Consider the following 23,058-nt stretch of genomic DNA (forward strand, 5'->3'; position numbering starts at 1 on the left):
GTGGGGAGCTGTACACAGCTGCACTAGCAACAGTGCTCACTTTTATGTTTTTATAAAAGCCAAACTGCCCTTTATGGGCTATTAATTTGTGAATTCATTTATCTCAGGACAAGACTTTATTTACACAACCTGACATAAAGACAGAAAATCGTAGCCTGGGATTTAAAAATGTCACTGCACGTGATGCCAGGATAAACAGCACAGACATTTTTTCAGTTGCATCTACTCTGACACTTCCCAAACTATTTTTTACATTGCCTCTCAACACTGTATGATTTCCCTATTCACCTACAACAAACCTCCATCTAAGCTAAAAAAATATATTTCATCAAATAGAAATGTTCTTCCTAATAATTGAGTTAATTAAATATTGCAGTCAGCTCTGTACTGGTAGAGATTAAAGGGGTATTTTTTATGCAATGGCAGTGACCAGTGTTGTTCTCTAGTGACTTCCCTCTTTATCACTTTCCTTATCTTCTCTGTCTATCCCAATTTCAGAGGGAGGTGCCTCCAGGAGGGCCCTTGGCACAAACAGTGCATTGTGCGATGGTGCTGCCCAGGGTTAGTGGCACATTCAGCCCTTCCTTTCCAGCCCTGCACCAAGGGCCACTGAGACATTCCTCCACCTTTTCCCACCTTTTTCTCCATGGGTTTCTCTTCTTCTCAAGTTGTTTTGTCCTTCTACCAAGAAAAGGTCAAGCCAAGATACAGTTGTTCCAAAACAGTCTTTACTTAGTATGATTTCCTGGGCTCATGGGCAGAGACCTTGTTTTCCATTTTGAGCAATCTGTTTTCTGCAATAAAACACTGAATATGTTTCTCTGTTGCTATAGAAATAATATTGCATTAAATGAGGGAATCAGTGCCCTGCTGTCGACAAATCTAATCTAAGTGTTAGTCTCTTGAGCTTGGATTTCACTGCTGGGAAGAGGTATACATAATTCTGCAAATTATTCCTGTAACTTATGCAGAAATGTCTTTATACTCTGCAACTGTTAGCTAAATTTCCCAGAGTGATAGCATGGAGTTTAACATGGTGTAATGTGTTTACATAGATCTGAGCAGAGCCTTCCCCCCTCCCATTTCCCTGCCCTCCTCCCCCACACATTTCCACATTTATAACTCGAAATTTCCAACTCTTTGCACAGGGAAGTGGGGAGTGGCAGGAAAAGCAGCACCCTCAGCCAGGTCCCCTACCCCAAGGACAACAGTGTGCCACATCTATTTGACTGTTTGGGTTTATTTTGGAAAATTCAGCTTCCCAATAACATGAGGCATCATTTTTCTGGGATTAATGAGAAGGGCAGCCTAAACTGACCACAGTCCTGGGTCATTAATACACCCCACAAAGTGATCTGCTGTCCACTGCTTTCCACACTGCCCAGGTATCATCCCTGTATTTTCACAAGTTACTCAAAGACTTTCCTACAATAACTTCCTGCCCCATGAAGCAATTAAGCACCAGAGAGTTGTGGGTTTTGACTTGATGGACCTCATATCAAATCTCACATTTACATTTCGCCATAATTTAGCTTGAGAATGTTTTTTTCCCAGTATTTTTCTAAAGCTGTAGAATTCCAGTAACAGCAATAACGTGATACTTTAGTCTGTTATCTGTAGGTTATGTAGGAGAATCAAAATATTTGTTAGTAATAGTTAGTAAGGGTCAGTGTTTGTCAACATTGAAGAAATGGTGAAAAAGCTTTTCTCTCATAGTTACAATGCAGCAATCACTTTATACATTTCTGTGTATAATGTATATGAGTAGGTAGAAAACTAGAACAGAATTCAAAAGTATGTGATGATTGATTTGCATAGACCTGTGTGCAAGTGTATATTTGAAACCTGAATTCAGAGTTCTTGTAAAAATCTTTTTACAACTGCTTGGTTTAAAAATGGAGCTTTGTTTGGGAAATGGGCCCATGGTGGATGTATGTTATGAATTTGCAGGACAAAATACAATTTATACATGTTCATTTAATTAATGAACAATAAACATATCAATGGCCTCTAAAGATCAGTCTTTAGAAAACCTAAGAAAACTTGTGTCATCATTAGAATAAAATAACTGCTTTTTTAAAAAAATCCTTTCTAAATTTTTTTCAGTGATTGTAAATTAATCTGACAATAAGATAAATCTCCCTAGACAGGGACAAATTTCTGACAACCAGAAGAGTAACTGTATGGTTTGTATATTAATATAAAGACAGAGATGCAGGAAAAACTAGCAAAGTACACAATTACTTTTTTTTAATTAATGGCATACTTATTATTAAAAGAGACTTATCATATAAGTCACCACAAGAAACTGATTATATTTTTGCTGTTAAAGTAGTCTTGTAATGAAACAAACAAAACCCAGCAAACCCAACCACCCTTAATTCCTTTGCACAGCTATAAAATGTCAACCAGAAGCTGACCTGGTTTTTACCCTTGTGCTGTTGCACCAGCCAAGGCTGCTGCATTTTTTCACTCCATCATCAGTGCAGAGATGAAGAGAATGAGCCTGCTGAAGCTCTTGGTGTAGAACAGTGGCTGTGGTGTCACCAACTGCTGTGCTGGGTATTGCTGTCCAGGGCCTGCCTTCAGGCAAGCTCTTGGAAATGGCTGAGGACTTCACCACAGAGGGAAAGGCTGAGTGGATACACAACATTAAAGGGAAAATATATTCATAGTCACATCTAACAGAGAATATTTTCTTACTATGCATGGTTCCATAAACAACAAAAGATAACATAAATACTCAAATGCTTTTGTTTTTTATTTCTCTAGGGAGCCAATGGAGAAAAAAACAAGAGCAAGACTTAAAGAATGTTCTGAAGAACACTGACCAGGACGTACCCCTGGTGTTTGTCTGTGGGAATCACGACATTGGCAACGCTCCAACCAAAGAAACAATAGATGGTTACTCCAAGAGCTGGGGAGATGACTACTTCAGCTTTTGGGTTGGAGGTGTTTTCTTTCTTGTGCTGAATTCTCAGCTATTCTTTGATTCTTCCCAGTGCCCGGATTTAAAGCAAGCCCAGGATGTGTGGCTTGATGAGCAGCTGGCTGTGGCTAAAGAACAGAAATGCAAGCACATCATAGTCTTCCAGCACATCCCTCCATTTCTGAGGAATCCTGATGAAGAGCACGGTTATTTCAACTTGAAGAAACCAGTTCGTCAAGAGATAATGGAAAAGCTTCATAAAGCAGGTATCTTCTCCACCTTTCCTATTCTTGCCTTTTTGTTTTGAATTGTTAATAGCTCTGCCACCAGACAAAACCCATTACACTTAAATTGTACTGTTTTCAAGAAATTTTAGATACTGCTTAAAAGCCTTATTGTTCCCCATAAATCAAAATTATCAACTGAATCTAATCACCTAGAAAAAGCACCAAACAAAATTTAAAACTTTGAGTAAAAAATAAAAAGCTAAACATGAGAAATGCTCTAACATAAATAGCAAGGATTCCATTTTGCAAGTACTGACAGTGATAAGACAACCTGAGTTTTTCTGCCTACAGAGGGGAAGATCAGGTATTGCCATAGGAGAAAAATACAGAATATATGTTTTACATAAAACATGAAAACAGAATTCAGAATTACCTTGGAGGTTGCTTTCTCCCACACTGAGCCAATTTTAAACCAAGAGTGTACTGCACTCCAGATTTATTCAGTGTTAAAACAAGTCTTGCTCTGCTAAAATCCATCTTTTGCATATCCCTTGCTAATAGGGGCCATCTCTGGGATGAAGGGCAGGTGGGACATGTGCTAAACAAGTACATTGTGCCAAGTCCCTTGAGCTTTGTGTGATGCCACTTGAATGCCATGGAGACAGACACAGTACCCAGCTACTCCTCCACGCTGTTCCCATTGTTTTCAGTAAATTGCCTTCATGTTCCTGGAGTGTGCTAGTCCCTCAAAATTTCCTGCCATCTCTCTGTCAGAGTGTCATTTTCTCTTATCTCTGAGAGAGCACATTATTTGGATTACTGAACAATGCACATTTTTTATGATATTGTTCCTAATTTACCATATAATTGTTAAGCCTGGACTCATCCAAACTCAGCCTGATTTCCAAGCTCTGAATCTCCTACTGTTTCTAATTCACAGCTATCTGAGGGCTCGCCAGGGCGCTGATACATTTGCAGAACCAAGACTTACAAGTGGGGCTTTTTTCCCATCAGGATACACGCTGAGAATGCCTCATAGTATCTTTTTTAATGTTTGTGCCAGTGTCAATATGGTGGGGAGTGTTGCTGTTGGAAGGTCACTCTGCTCTGTGACTGCCTGTGTCCTGTGGGCTAAACCACATCCTGGGTCATGGGGTGTGTCAGCATTAAGGTGGAAACCAGAGTGGGTCTGTTCTGGAGTCTTCTGTCATCCACATGTTTTACTAACATCTGGCAACACTCACTAGTGGGAATATAATTAATCAGAAAGTGAAAGAAATTTTGCAAAACTATCACTGTAACATTGTTGCTGCATTATCATGTTTCTTAGAAGGATATTTCAGACTGATTCTCCAAACCTGTGTACAGGAGCTTAACCAAGAGTTGGATAGGCTTCAGATGGTGGGGGAAAGAAGGCCAGAATGAGAAGCCAGAAATGCAACTCTAGGGAAGAAATTCCCCAACTTCCTTCTCTGCCACCTTTCTGTTCCTTCGATCATTTCCCATTGTGTCCCTCATTCCCATCCCTAATGCAGCTTGTCATTTGGTTCCTTAATGAATGTGTTTAAATGCTGATCTTTTGCTTGCTCTTTAACGCAGTGAGTCAATAGGTAATATTCATAATGCAATAATCAAACACTTTGCTAATGAAATGAATCCAGAGAACAGGCAGCTCAGTGGAACTCACTGGTGAGCAAAATGAGCTGAATCAGAAGTTGGCTCAGAGTTTCCTTAGTAACGGGTGAGTTTTGATTGTTCTGCTGAAGAGCCTTTGTGAGAGCCCAGAGTGACACTGGTGGTTGCACAGAGGAGCTGCCATGGAGGGGTAGATGCACAGATGTGCAAGGACACCACTTTCTGAACCTCTGCTTTGCCACAGAACAATCCATTTCAGCATATCATTAGACAAGAAAACTGGTCTTCCCCCAGTTCACTTCATTCATTCTTGGAGGATTAAAACACAGAATATTGCTAATGAAGTCCCAGTCTATTTGACTTTTTTGTTTTAATTATGAATTTCAGTTTAAGGAGGCTAACCCCTTATAACACTTAATTTAGAAATTTGGTAAACTGTTTATTCTGGGAAAAGAAGGTCAGTCTGCCTTTTTGTGAGTCCACCAGGCTGCCACTGTTTGTCTTTCCCCAACTTGTCACCAGTCCTTCCTTCCTTCTGCTCTCTTGCTGTTTCAGTATTTCTAACCTCTCCAAAGGTTTGTTGTGTAATTATGCAAAATTTCAGTATAACATGCCTGCTTTAGGGGTTGCTCTGTTTGGCAATGCAGTGTTATTAGGTGGGCATCCTGTTTCAGTTGTTGATAACCCAGAGTCAGACCTGGACCTGTCCCAGTTTTCATGTTTATATGTTTTTCTAGAAGTGTCAAACACAGAGCCATAACTCACCAGGTTAGAGAGAGACAGGAAAGGAAGGACAGTGTAGTAATTCAGTCATTCCATGAACAAAGAAACTCATAGGGGTATGTGTAGGAAACAGTCACATACTTACAGAGTGGTGATACTGCACAGGTGCTTAAATGTGAGGTATGCAACTTCAGAAAATTCTGGTCTGAAATTCAAAGCCCAGATCTTCTGGAGTGATTCTCTTCTAATCAGTAACAGATTCCATAATGATTTTGGTTTAAGTATCTGCTCATTACAAGCAGAGATAAAAGACTAGCTGTAGAGGCTACATCTGGTACGAAAAACTGAATTACATTTCTCACATTAGAAGTGTCCTTAACAGTTGGGCTAATTAAAGATAAAATCATGTCCTTATGATAAATATTTATAAATTGAAAATCTGGCACTTGTAAATATGCATTACGACTGTGCAAAGTTAAGCCATACTTGTAAGCTGCATGCCTAAGAAATCCTAGTAGCCCATTTTTCCTTGAAGTGCTTTATAACAAGTATTGTCCTTGAAGATGTTATTTTGGTCACAGTGAAAACCAACTCAGTTGAGAAGTGAAGATACATTTGTGAAAGTGTATTTGTATAACTTGTGCAAGTTTAGCCTAAATTGTCAAAGCTCTGTCTCCTCCACATGCAGAAGGTAAGCACAGAAAAAACCTGTGTGCAAGATCTGTGAAAGAGCTGACCTGACGTTCTGGTCTGTAAGCTCTGCTGGAGTCACTCCAGTGCTGCAGGAAATGCATATTCAGCTCCTAAGGATTTTACAGTGCAGGTACAAATAGGTTTCCTCATAGCATTGTAGGGAAAATAAAGAGATAATAATGGTCTAGCCAAATATCTGGCCTGCATGTCGTGTGTCTTTGATAAACAAAAGTAATAAATGAGTTTTCAAATGAAGCAGTTATGTAAGAGAAGACCTACTTGCTCTTACCTATCTCATTCCAGTAAAATTTTCTTAGTACATTAAAGATTTTTTCCTAAGACCTGAAAAGTATGGGTATTTTTGGTGAGCTATAGACAATTTTTTAAAGACTTTTTGTCCTGAGAACCATCAGTGACACACTGAACATTATTACATTACTTAATATGATATAGTAATAAATGTTTCTTAATGGCCCAAATGAACTAGAACATTTAAGCAAATGTCTGAACTTGTTGAATAACACCTAAATTAATAGCTGATTTTTCACTAACAAAGTTGAAAAAAGACATTTTGTTTCAGAGTAAGATGAAGAATATAGGTGGTCTATTTAAGCTGATTTTGCTTCCAGAAGAGAATCACTAGACAATCAATAGAAAAATATAGAAGGAAATTCCCTACAGTCTTCAGATTCTTTTAATTATAAGTTTTTAATTCATTCAAGTGTCTTCAAAGCAATTTTTCAGATGTGGTTAAAAATACTTAATATGTACAGAAGGGCAAAAATAGCAACCTAAGTATATTAAATGGCATGTTTTTTTTCATTCTGTTTGTCACTGTAGGTGCTGTAACTTCTAACACCTTTACTCATTAAAGGAGTGTGATATCTACATTCTCCTCTTAGAAATGTTGTGACAGGAGAGTAGTGTTAAAGGAAGAAGAACATCCACAGCTGAGATATATTTGAGCACAAAGTTAAAGCATGGAGTGCTGAAAGCTGTTGTTTCTAAAATTTACCAGACAACATATGCTATGTTTCATTATTTTCTTTGTTGTGTAATCAAAGTTGACAGGGGAGTAATATTTTCTTCTTTCTGCCACTGAGACCTTGATTTTGGCAAAGCCCATGCACTGAATGAGTAATCTCAGTGCTTATGTATCAGTATTTAAGATAATTTAAAGACTCTCAACTTGAGTGATTTAGATCAACCTCTTTCAATGTTGCAACTATGCACTCGTGGTACAGGTTGAGTGACCACATTTATTATTTTCTACATCACTGTGTAAGAACAATGGGTTTTAAGACCATTCCTCAGGTATGGTGATGTAATGTAGCATGGAAATACACAGAGACATTGTGGGGTTTTCAGAAATTCATCATAAGTACAAAATACATACAGCCTGTAAGGACTTCAGGTAATATTTGTTCTTGGACACATTTTTGAGATCAGTATTCCCCACTGGGCTAAAACTTCTTTTCGATCCTTAGAGCACACAGTGATCCAGAGAATTGTTTGGGGGTTGTGTTGGACCTCTGAGGAAGCTTCACTTTCAAATGGAAACAGTAGCAAAACCAGGAAGTAAATTCCACTGAAAGGTCAAAAGAGGCATTCCCAAAAACTGACTTGAAGGACAGAGTGACCTACAGGCAGCAGCTCTAAAGGCTCGTTTAGACCAGTGCTCTAATTAGGTGATGTGGAATCACCCTCTGACTATGCCTGTTGTTTCTCCTCTGATTATATAGCAAAAACAAGTGACACTAAAATCCTTTTCTATATAGCTCTGTTTAGTATTGTCCTAGATAGAGATACTATTGACATAGATACACTTGGCAAAATAGTAACTTGTCTCTCACACAAACCCACTGACCACCAGCTGCGTCAAACTCCTTCAGTGTACAAAGCAGATTTGAGGCAGAAAGTTCTGGCATGTTTTCAGGATCATGTCTGGAAACAAGAGTGCACAGGGTATTTTTATTGAGATACTTATAGTGCTGTGCAATGTAACTTTTAGTTACTCAGTTCTGTTTTACTCACACAACTGATGAAGAAGGAAGGGTAACAGAGCTTCTAAAGGGCTCCACAGAATAATTTTGTTACTTAGGGTTGACCAAAGAGCTTATGAAATGAAGGGTGTTGATCCCCAGCAGTGGGGCTGTTTCCTTCTGCTGGAGCTCCTTGGTGGGAAATTCTTGGAGGTTTTTTGGATGAGGGTCTGAGAGCTGCCTGAGCACTGAGCAGTTCTCTTGCCAGTGCTGTGACTGGTGCTTTCCCATCCCTGTTGCTGCTGTGGCACCTGCTCAGCAGATGAGGCAAAGGGAGCACTCTCAAATTGCAGGGAGATAAAATCAATTCTATTTCACTGAAGAGATTTTGTTTTCAAAGACTACTAAATATTATCATTCACTTTGTAGCACTGGAGTCTTGAGAAGATGAGGTAAACCATGTGCCCGGGGGAGAAAAAAGGCACAGCAAAAAATGCCTATGGTTAATGTGGGCTCTTGTAGGGAAGCTGAAAGAACATCATTTTGGAGAGCAAAATTGTTCTGAGAACAGGTATTACTCTTGAACTGAGCACATTGTTCAGCACTTCAGACAGCAGCTGTGTGCTACAAGTGAAAGGAAGAAAGAAAAGCCAGTTTGTGTCTGATACTCCAGGGAAAATGTACAAGATGAATTTATCCATGTGACTTAAATGGTTGTATTTGCCAGAAACACTGCCTTTGAAAAAATACCTACCTACTCCTCCATGTGTGTGGGTGTACACACATATCTTGTAGTAGCATCTCCCCGTGCCTGGGTACTACTTACTTTGTTCTTCTGTCTGTGAAAGCTATGAAAGGGTACAAGAGCACTGATAACACTCAGGGTTTGCACTCAATACAACATCATTTCTTTGCAGAACTGCTTCTCCTCTTGTTTGCTTCCATTTTGGCTCTGCTGCTGCTCCTCTCCACCTCCTGCAGTTTTGGGGGCAAATACACAGAGGGTCAGCTTTTTCTGGGATATCCTTTCTTCAGTCCTTGATTGAGCAAGAGGTTTGTGTAGTGAATCAGTGATTTTTGGATAAACATAATTCTATTTAAAATCTAATTTTATCATTAAGCTTGAACATAAAAGCAGAGTAATTAGACGAGAATGACAACCCCAATGGCTCAGTCTTCTGCTGCTCCTACTTCCCTTGTGAAGAGCACAGGACAGAAAAGTGGTAATTTCTTTCAAGTCCTCTTCCCGTCTCCAATAATTTTTCTTTCAGGGCCTTACTGTATCATATTAATGTTACCAATGCAGTGCACTGTGGTGGTTACTCTGTAGATCTGATCAGGTGATCTCTGAAAACTGCCATATTTCACAACGGTCTGGGGGAGGGACTGTCATGTTTCTCAGCTCTGTGAAGAAATGCCTCCTTTTGTTTGCCTTCAACTTCTCCTGTATTCTGGATGGAGAGCCATCAGTCTGTAAATGAAGTGCAGTGCACATTGATTCAGGTCTGCAATTACTGTAAAAAATAGCTCAGTAATCAGCACTTCAAGGGTGATAATCTGGACCATGAGATAAATTTCACTGCTCAGGCAGAAGCACTTTTTTTTCCAAAAAATTCTCTACAAGTGCATGGGAAGAGAAGCAAGGTCTGTACTGTACCCATTACATATTTATTATGTCATTCATATTGCACTAATTTAGCCTTCTCCTTCTTTTACAGTCTCATTTGCTTTTGCTGAGAAAAGCATTTATTTAATTGAAGGCTCAGTCTAAATAAAGCCTGCTCCTGATTGCCTATGCTGATTATTCCAGGCATTCTCCTCCTAATTTGGAAAATCTGCTTGCTTTTCTTTGGTTTATTTTTGTATTGGTAATTTTCTCCTTATATTTTGACACTGTCCATAGTGCTGGGCTGAGCAATTTGATTTCCAACTGAGGCAGGGCCAGTTGCACTTTGGACACAGCAGACCTGCCCCAGAAATGGGTTCTGTCCATCAGGAACTAGAGCTGGAATTCAGCTTCTTCTGGATTCAGGGGGGGGTTGGAATCAAGCCATGGAAGGAAGTGTAATTACACAAATTGGAGTCAGACACTCCTGGAATTTAAACGAGTTCAGGTCTGAATTCCAGCCCAATATCTGATTGTGTGAGAAAAATTGTTTTCCAGGTGCATGTTTCTTCATTATTTTGGATTATATTTCAAGATAAACATGGGTACATTATTTTCCATCCTGTTTTAGCCTATTTGGATTTCCATAATCACTGCAACTAGGTTTCCCTAGGGATTGGGCCTCAGTCTGTACTTCTTGAATTAAACTGGCAAACATCAAATTTTTCACAAAGTTAGGACAAGAGATGTATTTCACAAAATCTTACTGTTGCATTGTTATGGAGTGTACCTGTTTGTTTAATGAAGCAAAAGATGATTTGGCTGGCATTTCATGTTTATATTAAAGACACTTTATAATGGCTTAACTACTCCATAAACAGAAAGGTTGGTCAAAACACTGATTAAAAAAGACATGGCTGTTTGTTGGTCCACATAGAGAAGGCAGGCTATATTCCCATTTTCCTTCCTGCCCCAAACTGAATTGAAAACATGCCCAGTCTTCCATGTCCTTATATTTTTCCACACTACAGTAGAATAACAAGAGTCTGAGACCGATGGGGCTGCAGCTGCACAATAAGCTAAGGCTGGGATGTCACTGCTCTCAGGGGAATTGTCCATGAGACACAGCTAAATGCCTTTGTTCTTTTACAGTGCAATTATGTCAAAATCCTGCTGACCTTTTTCCCTGGTGCCACAGAAGGGTTTCTCTGAGTGATAAATGATAATTTGTACAGGGAAGATGCTGCACTTTTAAAATCCTGTAAAATAACCTCGACTTCTCTTACTAACAGACAAACTGCCTTCTGCATGATACTCAGTTGTAGTTCTTTTCATGTTATCAACTATTTCTCATCTGGTTCTTGTCAGAAATCAAATCAAGAGCATGCTAACAACTGGGCTAGCTAAAGTTTTCTTCCCTGTTTTTTCAGTATCTCTGGGCCTGACAAAGGGTGGTGGATATTTAATTTAGGACTCTGTTTCTCTCCGAACATTGCTCTGGGGTGGCCTGGGGACTCAGAGGTGGCAGTCCCAGAGAGGGATCTCTCAGGGCTGCTGGTCTGTGAGGGGGCTGTGGCTGTGCATGGGCAGGTGCTCCTGAGCCTGGGCTGCCTTGGGCAGCCCTTTCTGGCTCAGTCTTTGCCATGGAGCATCCAAAGCAAATCTCAGATCCTTCTGGAGGCATCTTTCCCTGTTATGCCACTGAGTCAGTTTAGCTTCCTCTTACACCCTCTGCGTAAGAAAAGCAGTTTTTAGTACAGGGTGCTGGTGTGGGTCACAAGCTGGAAGAGAGAACCAAGAGAAAAGGGGAATGCTGGTAAAAGCTGTCCAGCTTAGAGAGCTGTTAAACTGAGGAAGATGCAAATCAAAAAGAGCTTGCCAAAGCTTGCAATGACTTACTTGGTGAGCTGGATTTAGAAAGCAGATGCTGGAAATAAGGGAGGGGGGAGGAAAGTCTTCAGAGGTGTTTTTGAATTTCCTGTTGAGAAATGTCTGCAATAGAAACCATGAGCAAAGTGTTTATACCGTGGGTTTGACTTGGGAAAAGGTATCCAAATGAAAAGATAAATTTTATTTGAAATGTTTTTTAAAATTGAGTTGTGCTTTAAAGATTCTGCTTCTGAATGAGCATACAGGTAGCATCAAAGGTAGCAGCTGAATTACATGAGCTGTTAATTTCCCTCCCAGCACTTACCTCTTGCCTTGCCAAAGCCACTTACAGCCCCAGGAGCCACAGTGCAGTCTAATAGTGAATTAACATAAAACCAAAGTGTTTATTAACTCATTTCATGGTGAAGCTAATTAGGAGGCTAAGTCTTATCAATGTATGTAAGTATTCTATCTCATCAGATGGCTCTTGAACTGTCATGTTTTGGTTGGTTGTTAAGCCATGAATTATTTACACAAAATAGGCTGCTCAGAGCTCTCAGAACTTGCACAAAAACAGGTATTTCATTCCTTGGTAGGGATGGATTATTCCATCAGAGAAAAAGAGTCATGATCAGACCTTTGGAAAGGGCCAGTCGTTTTGTCTTTCAGATTCAGCTTTGTCAGATAAGAACTAAAACGGTCATTTTGTGCTTGATCAAAAAATGATGGCAACTTGCATGGCAGGAGGACAGCTCTTGTGTGCTAAAATCAGAATCAATTCCTGTATTTAAACCTTTTTTTTCCAAAGACACTGACTTTTTGCATATTGATTGATTCATAAAACTCTTGTTCGGTGTGCAGGCCTGAAGCTCATTAGGTTTGGGTGTTTTATGCCCCACGTACAGCTTTAGAGGAGGCAGAGCCAGTCCTGGTGCCCAGCACGGGGTGGAGCCCGTCCTGCAGCTCTGACTTCCCATCTTGTGCGATCGAAAGTCAGTTGGGCTGTTCAGAGCTTTTTTCCCACACAGATACTCCATGTTGTCTTGGGCTGCAGCCTGACAGGAGGTGATGATCACAGACATGTGCATTGGTTTGCTTGCTCTTTTTTAGGATTAACTATCTGCAAGTTTTTTGCTTTATTCTGATTTTAATCCATTTTTTCTTTAATGAATAATCCATTAGGTATGAACAGTGTCTTGCAGTAATGGATCCTGCTTTTTTTAGTTAATGGATACTGTGAAACCTCCAGTCACATTTAAATTCAAATCACTATGTATTAAAAAAAAAAGAGTGAAATGCTTGTGAGGGTGCCATTCTTGGGACATTTATTTACACAGTAGGTTTTTAGTATTTCAGACAACTTTTATGTCAATGCTTTTCCCAGCTACTGTTTAAGAAACTGAGAATTAGAAACTCCTCTACCTTTATTTTTTCTCTTTTGCAGTGGAAAGGGGCTGTATCTTTTAGTGTACAGCAGGATGCATTTAACTGACCTGAGGGTACATTAGAGGGGCTATAAAATGAGGCCTGCCAGGACGTTGTTCTTTCCTTTAACAGTTTGGGGGAAGAAAAAGGGAGGGTGTTGCCAGCAACTTGACAGTATTACTTTAGAAAAACATCTGAAATGAATAAATTAAATTTGAGTGCATACATCTCTAGGATTCTTTTTATGTTAAAGATCAAAAGCAAGAGCAAAGTAAATTGCCTGCTTGTCATCTTAATATTATTGAATTGACTGGTTCAGATTTCCTTCTTGTGCTAACTAACAAAAGTGAGTGGCATACAGTTGAGTGAACAGAAATGTGCTATTGGAGAAAAACACCATCAGTGAGACTTCTGTTAATACCCAGCAATGACCTGTTTGTTTCTTTGTTCAGGATGTAACATCCTGTAACCCACCAATAACAAGAATGAATACTAGCACTGGAAATAGGGTACCTGGAAACCTCAAGTCTGGGCAAAATTGTCCCTGGGAGGTGTCTAAAGTAGCTGAATTCCAGCAGAGGCAGCTGGATCTACAAGGGCATTCCAGCACTGAACTCCTGTGCAGTGCAGGTGGGATCTCAGTAACATCCATATGCTACAAGGAGGGATTTGGATCAACAGTACCCAATAAATACAGCTTGTTAGACAGAACCTGTCCCCCACAGCCACCAGGAGATAAGTGGGCTTTCCATCACATCCTTGCTGGTCTCAGGTATCCTGTTGCACTGCTTACAATTCACTCTTACTCCAGTTCCACACAAAATCCCTTCTTGAGTGTAGGTAGTTAGCACATGTTCAGTGGAATTGTAGGGAAGTTGTGGTGTTTCCCATGCAAGAAAAACTGGTGCATGATTGATGGGCCAAACTTTTTACCTGGTGCCTTGTCTCTGTCTGGGATGCTGCTTTAGGACATGCATCCTTCCAGTAAAAAGACTTTGCAAAGTACTTATTTCTGTGACTAAAAGTGTGTCACATGGGTTTGCACCTCACTGTGGGTTTATGATTGTTACTTTTTCCCAACTTTTTCAGAGACAGTAGTTTTGCTTTACCTGCAGCAAAAGTGGAAAATACTGAAAAGGCGATCAGTCAGTCCCTGTAATTACCTGCAGCATGGCAGCAGCTGAGCTTCTCAAACTGACTGTAACATCAGTTGTAAAACATGTTTATATTATGATTTTAAGGACCCCAATAATCTAGAAAGCAAAGTCCATCATGTCGCAGCCCATTATACTCCACCATTGCCTTTTGAGGTTTTCCAATTGGGTTTCTCCCAAGATTTCAAAAACCCTCAGCAGTCTTGCTGGGTTCCTGCAGCTGAGTCAGAGGCAGCTCCCAGAGCTGTTCTGCCTTGCAGGGGGACTCTCACAGCAGAGACATGAGTAGGTTACACTGGCAGAGATAATTAGCACTGATACACTAAAATAAGATAACAGACAAATTGTAGCTGAGAAGGACCATACAATGAATCATTCTCTGTTTCCCACCTTGACTCATGTGCTACTTGAAAAGAGTTTGGATTCTGAAATATGAAAGCCTGTGTAGCTCTTACCAGGCACACAGCAGAATAATTTATATTTTGCTTTTCAAGCTGCTTAATTTTTAACTATACTTTGAGCCTAGTGTATATATTTTATATCAGTCTCCAGATCACTCACTCCCACAAAAGCAAAGGATTGGTGTTAGACAACTGTCTTAAGGTGGGTTCACCTACTTCTCTTTCATTTAATCACTGTGGATAGTCTAACTCTGCTGCAGAAGAACGCATGGAAGGTTTCCATGTGAAGTTACAGCATGGTCCTCATTACAGCTCTCTGGCTTTAAATTGCCTCTGCTGTCTTATAAAACTTCTGCTGCCTGAAGTTAAAATGAGTTGTTGCTGGCTTTTTATTTTCTAAATGTCATTTAAGGTTGTAGTAGCTCACAAATTACCCATCTCTGGCCTAGCACTTGAGCAGGACTGAGCAGGTGATACATTCTGTGTTGAGCATGGAATGGCAGATTGCTGGAATGTGTGAGCAGTAACAAAGAAAGTTTGGTGTTGTCACCACAGTGTCCATCCCTGGATACCTTTATAGACTTGTTCATCATTCCATACTGATAAACCAGTGGCTCAGGGAGCACACAACCTATTGTATTTCAATAGAGAAATTACACCTAAATCCTTTAGAGGCATTTGAAAATTTTTGAATTGTCATTAATAGTATTATAAATCAACAGCAGATCTAAACACTTTCTGTAGCAAAATGTAACATTAATTTAAATGTTTTGCACTTGTTGATAAACAACAAAATTTCAAGTGTTTTCAGCCATCTGTACCAGTAATTTTTGCTTGTCATTTGGCTTTTCTGCTACCCCTGACTGAGACTGGATGGTACTTGCATGTGACCTACCCAGAAATTTTCTAAATGGTCCGTTGTTTTCTCCCGCAACAGATCAAATGTATTTCTTTCTTTTCAAGTTTATAATGGGAGTGGGGTTTTTACTCCAATATAGCCCAAAATAGAAGTAATCTATTTTTTTTTAAAGAAAGAAAGAGAACAGCCTCATGTCATTAAAAATACAGAGGGAATCAGAAATAAACCTGCCTTGTTTGTATCCCATACTAGACAATGTTAGTTCATGTAATTCTGAGCTGGACTCTTCCTTTCCTTTCCTGACTGCTCTCATGATTCTTTCCCTCTTGTAACTTGCAGCCTCTTCTGCTGTATTAGATTTCTTTGATGTACCTGGCTCTGTTCCATCTGCAATACCCCCCATGTCTTGAGCAAAGATTGCAACTTACCTTCTCATTTATGTTTTTTCTTTGTTTCTCTTGCCCTTTTTACTTTTTTTAAGGTCACTGGCCTTGGGTAAACTGGTTTAAACTCTCCTTAGTGCATTTTCTTCATGTTAATAGACAAATACAGCTCCACTACCCTTGCCTTTCAGCTCATGTTTCGGTAGCATCATTCTTTAGGCAGGTATCTAATTTTAGTCTGCTGCCTCTGGACTGTTCCTTCTTTTTAGCCAAAAGAGTAGTGAGATGACAAACACACCTTGCAGTGAGCATGAAGAAGTCAAAGTCCAGTAACCCCAAACAGAACTGGTGGAGCAGAATCAAGTTTTACTACTTATTTATTAGTATTAGAATTATTTACTACTCCTTACTAGTTATTTGTTTAAAATGCAAGTTCAGGTAAGTGGTTTAGCTTTAATTTTATGCTCAATGAACCAGTAAAGAATGAAGGTAAACATGACACCTGTAAACTGCTGCCTACATATTCTCTCTCTTTTTTTTAACAGGCATTAAAGCTGTATTTACTGGACATTACCACAGGAATGCTGGAGGGTCCTACAAAGGGCTGGAAGTGGTGGTTTCCTCAGCCATAGGCTGTCAGCTGGGAGAGGATACACACGGGCTGCGAGTGGTGGTTGTCACAGAGGAGAAGCTGCTTCACAGATACTACAGTTTAAATGAGCTGAACAGCCAAGGCATAGAGAAAGAGCTGCTGGACATAATTGCTAAGCAGAAGTAAGCTCTGTCCAAGGATTTTTTCCATATAAACAGATTCATGAAGTTTCCCCAAGCTGAAATAAAGATTTCTGACTGCCCTGTGGCCCAGAACAGCTCAGTTTGTTGTCCTAAATAACAAGAAAGTTGTTGATGTGTTTTTCTTTTCAAAAATGAGACCTATGAGGAAAGCGAAGGAAGAGAACAGCTAATATGATAATATGTCATTGAAAAGTACTGTTCTGAGAATTTTCATTTCAAAAAACTTTGAAATCAGGACACTCCTGCTGACTTTCAGCAACCTTGGGATCATATCTTGTTACCTTTATGTCGTATCTTCCCCCATTTCCCATGCTTTATTTTCTTACCTCGTTTGAGCCAGGAGGAGCAGGAGAGCAAACACATTCTGGTTGCAGTCACAGCTTGGGTTTCTGTTACATCCATTGTAAAGTTTTCTATAATGTTATATAGTTCTATATAACAAAAAGTCTATAAATGAGGCTAATACAGAAACTAAACGTGAAACAACTATTTTCATTTCAAGCTTTAACTACCATTCAGTAAGCATATATTGTTGCTACAGAAGTTGGAATAGTTGCATGGGGAGAATGTTCTGTACAGAATACTGTTAGCAAAGTCACTTTGTTGAATCCTAGACAAGGGGAGAGCATTGATTTCCAAATGCAATGTAGAGTGCCTTACAGAATATTGAAAACCCTAAAAAGTACATTTTCTTCACTGGAATAAGTCATTAAAAATAAATTCCATAAAAAGAAGTTTATGTGCTGCAATCCACCTATTTTATAGCAAGTGTATCTGATTTGTTTCTAAAAAACTGGCTTCATGTAATTAACTCATCCCTGTTTGTATTTTTGAAGTACTTAGTTGAACACATTACAGTCCATACCATAGGGTATCTAGAATTAGAGCTGGCACAGCTTTGGCACCTGAGGAAGAGGAACACACTGCACATCCCTGGTGCTGCCTGAGCAGTAATGCATTCTGCCAGGTTTTATGGATACTCACATACAATAATGTTCCCTAGAGGGTATTACAGGTATTTAAATATGGTGAGAGGTATGAAATGCTGTGCTGAAGAGTCAGTTTAATTACATTTTAGTCACAACAGTTTATCCCAGAGGCTCCTTCAAGCCTGATTTGTGGAACTCCTGAGACTGTGCAATCCCCCTGTAGCATTGCCTTGTGCCAGTGGAATAGCTGTACCTGTACTGAGGTCCCATGGCAGCAACCTGAGCACAAGGAACGTCGATTCAGAGACAAAGAAAATGGGTTTGCTTTTATTCTCCACCTGGTTCTGCTTAGTTGGATGTTTTCACAGTCTCATTTTTAGCAGAACATGGAAAATGAGAGAGTGTTTTCACAGTCTCGTACATACTCATATAGTACAATCACAGGAAGGATTTTTAACTGTAGTGTGTGGCTGGACATTACTATAGGAAATTATGAGTTAAAAAAATAAGCTAGGACTGTTTTTTTTACCAGCAGAAATCACAAATTCTGTTTCATCACTTTTCTTAGGGTAATTAGCTAATTTAGAATTAATACTGATGCCTTAGCTAATTTGAAATGGCAGAGGTCCTTGTCACTGTGCCTCATGTTGTTTATGTCAAGAAAAATACTATATATTATGTTAAATTATGAAACAATTCACCTCTGGAGACCCTAGTTACAATTTTAAAAAACATCTTTTGATGCTGAGGATATTATTTTGGTGTCTCCAGCAGGGCTGGTAATTGTAACTCTGTCAGTGTCAGCAGATGACTGACTTTAAAACAAGATGTCACTGAAAGGTCAAAGTGCTGATGGAACAGCACAGGGTTGTCCTCATGCATGGCTGTGGACTCAGGAGGCTGGGCAGGGAGGAGAAAAATCAGTGACCACAATTCATTTGGGTTTCTTTTAGGGCACTAAAAGGATGAAATAAACCCAGATGGCTGTTATTAAATGTGGAAAATTCATACTAGAACACCAGAGCAACCTGTGGAAGTAACCAAATACTACATAATTAAGTACAATTTGAGGGGGAGATCTATGAGCATGAGGTAAATTACTAAAAACAAAGTCTTTGAGAGAAGTGTTGGTTTGCCAGCTTCAGTGCAAGCAACAAATTTAAGAACACACTGCTTCTGAACCTTTCCCAAAAGTCATTCAGACTTGAGTACACTGTTTGCCTGCTGCTTGCTTTTAGTGCATTTGGGTACAGCACCTCACCTTGCAAGTTTTAATAGAGGCAATATTTTGATAGGACTCCAGTATTCAGCTTCTGGAGATTACAGGCAGAAAATAAACACTCAATGTCTTGTTAAAACTTAACCACACTTTATGCTGGCAGAAGTCAAGTCTCCCACCCAGCCCTCAGCAGACAGTTCATGCCATGTTCACTGCTCAGTGACACCTTCCTTACCTCAGCACAACAGCTTGACTTCTGGGTCTGCTTTCTTCAGGTATTATCCTCAAGTAGCTGGTTTTATTCTGCTATGGGAACAAATATTTAGAGACATGTCTAACGTATTCAAATATACAAAGCACTAAAACCTAAACATTTCACTTCATAGAAATGCACAGTTCCCGTGTCTGTGTCTGTCATTGCATCAGTCACTGAAGGCAAACACGACCCTGTTTCACTCCTGCCAGTGCTGGGAAGAAGCTGCTTCTCTCAATGCTCTGATTAAGCCTTTCTGTGCAGCTGCCAGTTGGACACAGCAATGTCCTTTAAAGCAAGGGGAACATTTACACACACAGGAGTTCCCAGCCCGTGCCTGCCAAGCAAGCCCTGACATTACCTGTTACCTCATGACAAACACTCACCATGGAGAAATGCTGATTGTATCAGAACATTGTGAAGAGGGGATTTCCACTTCACCAGTATTCTGCAGTAGGAATGCCTTTCTCTGTGCTGACATCAGAGACACCACATCCCTGGCAGGTGTGGAGGTGCACAGCCAGGCAGGTTGGGCTGCAACATGGCAATCTCGTTTGCCACTAACAAAATAATGCAGCTGATGGGCAAATTCATCAGGCAAATAAGAGACATGTACTAAAAAGAGAGCTACTACAAGAAACCTTCCCATGGCCAGATATGTAAGGCCCAGCATGGGAGTGGGTTGGAACAGCTCCACTCAGGGAAGACAACCTGCCAAAAGGCAGCTCCCACATCACCACATGGAAGTTCATTCCAGTGGCAGCTTGGGATGGATGCTGTCAGCTTCACACAGCCCACAGCAGACTCACAGCAAGGAGGTCAAACAGTGGAAGATTTGTTTGGAAAAGTTCTTTGGATATCTGTTTTGGCACTTTAAATTATTCCCTTTCATTAGGCAGCGAGGTCTCGTGAGTAGTTTCACCCATTCTAATCCCGTTCTCCCATCGAAAAGGGGGTTTATTAACTGTTAGTTACTTGGTCCTCTGAATATTATGCAAGTGAAAGCTGACAAATGCAAGGCACTGTGCTCTTGGAAACATTTTCATTGGAAAATGCTCCTTAAATGAATTGTAAAAATAAAACATATAATGCAGAAAAAGCATTAGACCAGAATGTTAAATTAGTCTCCAGTCTAAATGAAATACAGCTAAGCAGAAGCAGAAACAGAAGGGAAGGATCCCTGAAAACCCCCAACAATATGCACAGAACTAAGGCAACACAGACAAATCAAAAGCTTTTAAAGCAATACAAAAAACATACCCAGCACTTCTCTTTAAAAAAAAATTTAAAAGACAAAACAAGAGCCCACAACTCAGAGAGCCATTACTTTTTTTTAATTGACATTTTCATTTGTTTCTCTAGAAGTAATTTCCTCCATTAGCACTTTGTCAAATGCAGGTAGTTTAGTACATTTCTACTAATAAACACCTTATTTTTTCTCCAGGAGACCTATTAAAGCCTCATCCTATTTAAATTTACAGTGTTGTTATTTCACTTTTGGGTAGCCAGAAATTGAAACATCTGTCTTGTAAATATATCCCTATCTCTCTTGACCATTTCTTAGAAAGGTGCAGCATTGTTAAAAAACACAATTTGGCCTTTTAAATTAACTGGTCTATGTATATGCAAATCTTTCTCAGCCTTTTCCATATGAAAAAGGCACAGCAATACAGGAAGGTATCTCAGTGCTCTAATGAACCGAGATCAGAGCCCTTTATGTGGCAACCTCCAGCCCAGAGATGTGAATAACGTGTCAACAGCACACCGGGTGGGAAAGCAGTGACTGGTATTGGGATACACTGAGACAAAGGTAATGTTACCACAGAAGAATGTGGTTCTTCCAGTACACTCCAAGCACTGAATCTTCTGTCATTTCTTTTGCAAAGCCTGAGCTGAACTTAGTCTTACCCTTTTATTAATTCTGTCTTGGTCTGTCATAGCCAATGATGACAAGGTACAGCCACCTCACTTTGCTTCAACTGTATAAAAGCTGATGTTCAGCCCTCCCTTTGTCTAGCAATTCATTTACACCCTCCCTGCACAGTGAGAGTGCAACAGAGATGGAATAGGACAACTTGCCAACTATCACCACTGCCTTTGCTTTCCTTTCACTTTTTCCAAGCTGCAGAAGGGAGGCACCATTCCCACCAGGTCTCGTTCCAGCCACCTCCCACAGCAGGAGCAGGACAGGAGCTGACACAAATGTCATCCATAGAGACTGGCTGTGAGGTTCCTCACTGTTTCCTCTGCCAGCATCACCCCTGGAGCTCTCACACAGCTGTGGCCTTATCTCCTACATTGAATCTAACACAGGATGGATGAGAGTGCAATTGGGTTGGGCCAAAGGCAACAGGTCAGGGCCTGGGCTGTCACCCCCTCAGAACTAGAACATGAAGACATGGGTGAGAAGTGAAACAGAAGTGGGAAGCAGCTCATGATGTGCTGCTGGCCACCCTCCTGGGCTGAAGTTGGCACCATCCTCTCCTGGCACTCTGTAGGGGCATGGGATGCTCCTGCAGACTGTTTGCTCTCTGCCCATGGCATTTGTCAAATGTGGATCCTCACAGCAGCTCTACATCAATAAATGTTCACTGTTAACAACATAAATGCTGGTTAATATTACACACTTTTATGTACCACAGGACAGGTCCCCAGGTGCCCTGATGATCCCTGTGTTCAAACCAGGGCAGAGGATCCTTACAGCTCCACAATCCCATCATGGCCTTCTGTGTGTGCACATACTGCAGTAAAAAGGCAGGCTGACCCACAGCACTCCTGCTCTGGCTCACAGGGCAACAGCTGTGACCTTCTGCAAAGCTTTACCCAACCTATTTTTTAATTGTTGGAGCAATTAGAGATACAACTTGACACAGCACATGAGCTTTGTCATCTCCCCCCCTCCTCCTAGTCCTATTTTGATTAAAAAGCATGTTTAGGAATATGATGACTGTAAGATGGTGTAAGATTAAGAATTCAAATTTATTTCATTTTCCCACAGCCCCACACAGAAGGTGGAGTGTTCTTTACCAAAATGAGCTCCAGCAATGACTGGGACTGCTGCACTCATTCAGTGCGTTTCAGCCTCTTTTGTTCAGACTGCAGATTCCTACATTGTTCTTTAAGGTGTTCTACAGTACAATACCATCAAAAACAGGACTAAGGAAGAGATCTATCATTCATGAAAAAATATTATTTTTCATCAGTACCCTGCCTCAATGCAGTAGTGATTACAGTTTCAATCACTTTTCCAAGAAAGCAAAGAAAGAGAAATAACAGAGCGTTCTCTCTGTTAACTGTGACCCAATTTGAGAGCTGAAATACACCAATTATTGTTCAGAGAGCAGCACTCCTTTTTACTGTGCAGCAATTTAATCCAGACAGTAAATGCATATTGAAAGTTCAATTGATTTAAAAACATAGATGTTGCCAATCTTCCCAATCAAGGACTTTTCATATTTCCTTTATTCGATACCTTGCCACGATAGGATAACTGAAGAATATTCTGTAAAATCTATTTCTGAGACCTGTTTTTAATAGAATTTTGTTTGCTATGGGTAAATACAGGACATAGCATTTTATATCTGGGTCATTTAAAATTAAGTCTAAATTTTACAGCCTGCACTTTTAACATAAATTAGTTTGCATTAAAATTAAGCTTCAAGACAAACTAACAGTTTGACAAAAGTAGAGAAACATGGCTACGTACCCAACAGATCAAAAGAGTGACAGGAGTATGTTAAAATTCACCTCCAAAAACATTTTTACTGTAGGGACTTGTATTTGTTTCACTGTTTTTTTTTTATCTGTGCATTGAGCTCTGTAGAAGTTTTCTATTTTTCTTCTAGAAAAGCAGCTCATAGAGTTAGATTATTTCTAAGCCTCTATTATCAATGCAGATATCTAATGCCTCTCCTTATCCAAAGAAACAATACAATCCTCTTTTATTTCTCATTAAAGATGCATTGTACCCCTAATC

The 23,058-nt window shown here is 39.9% G+C and overlaps 1 protein-coding gene across 1 annotated transcript in view; it reads left to right on the forward strand.

Moving 5' to 3' along the window:
- The window catches only part of CPPED1 (calcineurin like phosphoesterase domain containing 1), a 44,286-nt gene extending 23,535 nt beyond the window's left edge, over window positions 1-20,751 (forward strand). The window contains exons 3-4 of the mRNA XM_071571402.1: window positions 2,773-3,195; window positions 16,432-20,751. Of these exons, the coding sequence (XP_071427503.1) occupies window positions 2,773-3,195; window positions 16,432-16,664 (656 nt within the window). The 3' untranslated portion in view covers window positions 16,665-20,751. The remainder of the gene's footprint in view (window positions 1-2,772; window positions 3,196-16,431) is intronic.
- The last annotated feature ends 2,307 nt before the right edge of the window (window positions 20,752-23,058 follow it).

Source organism: Pithys albifrons, chromosome 16 (assembly GCF_047495875.1).
Source record: "Pithys albifrons albifrons isolate INPA30051 chromosome 16, PitAlb_v1, whole genome shotgun sequence".
Taxonomy (NCBI): Eukaryota; Metazoa; Chordata; class Aves; order Passeriformes; family Thamnophilidae; genus Pithys; species Pithys albifrons.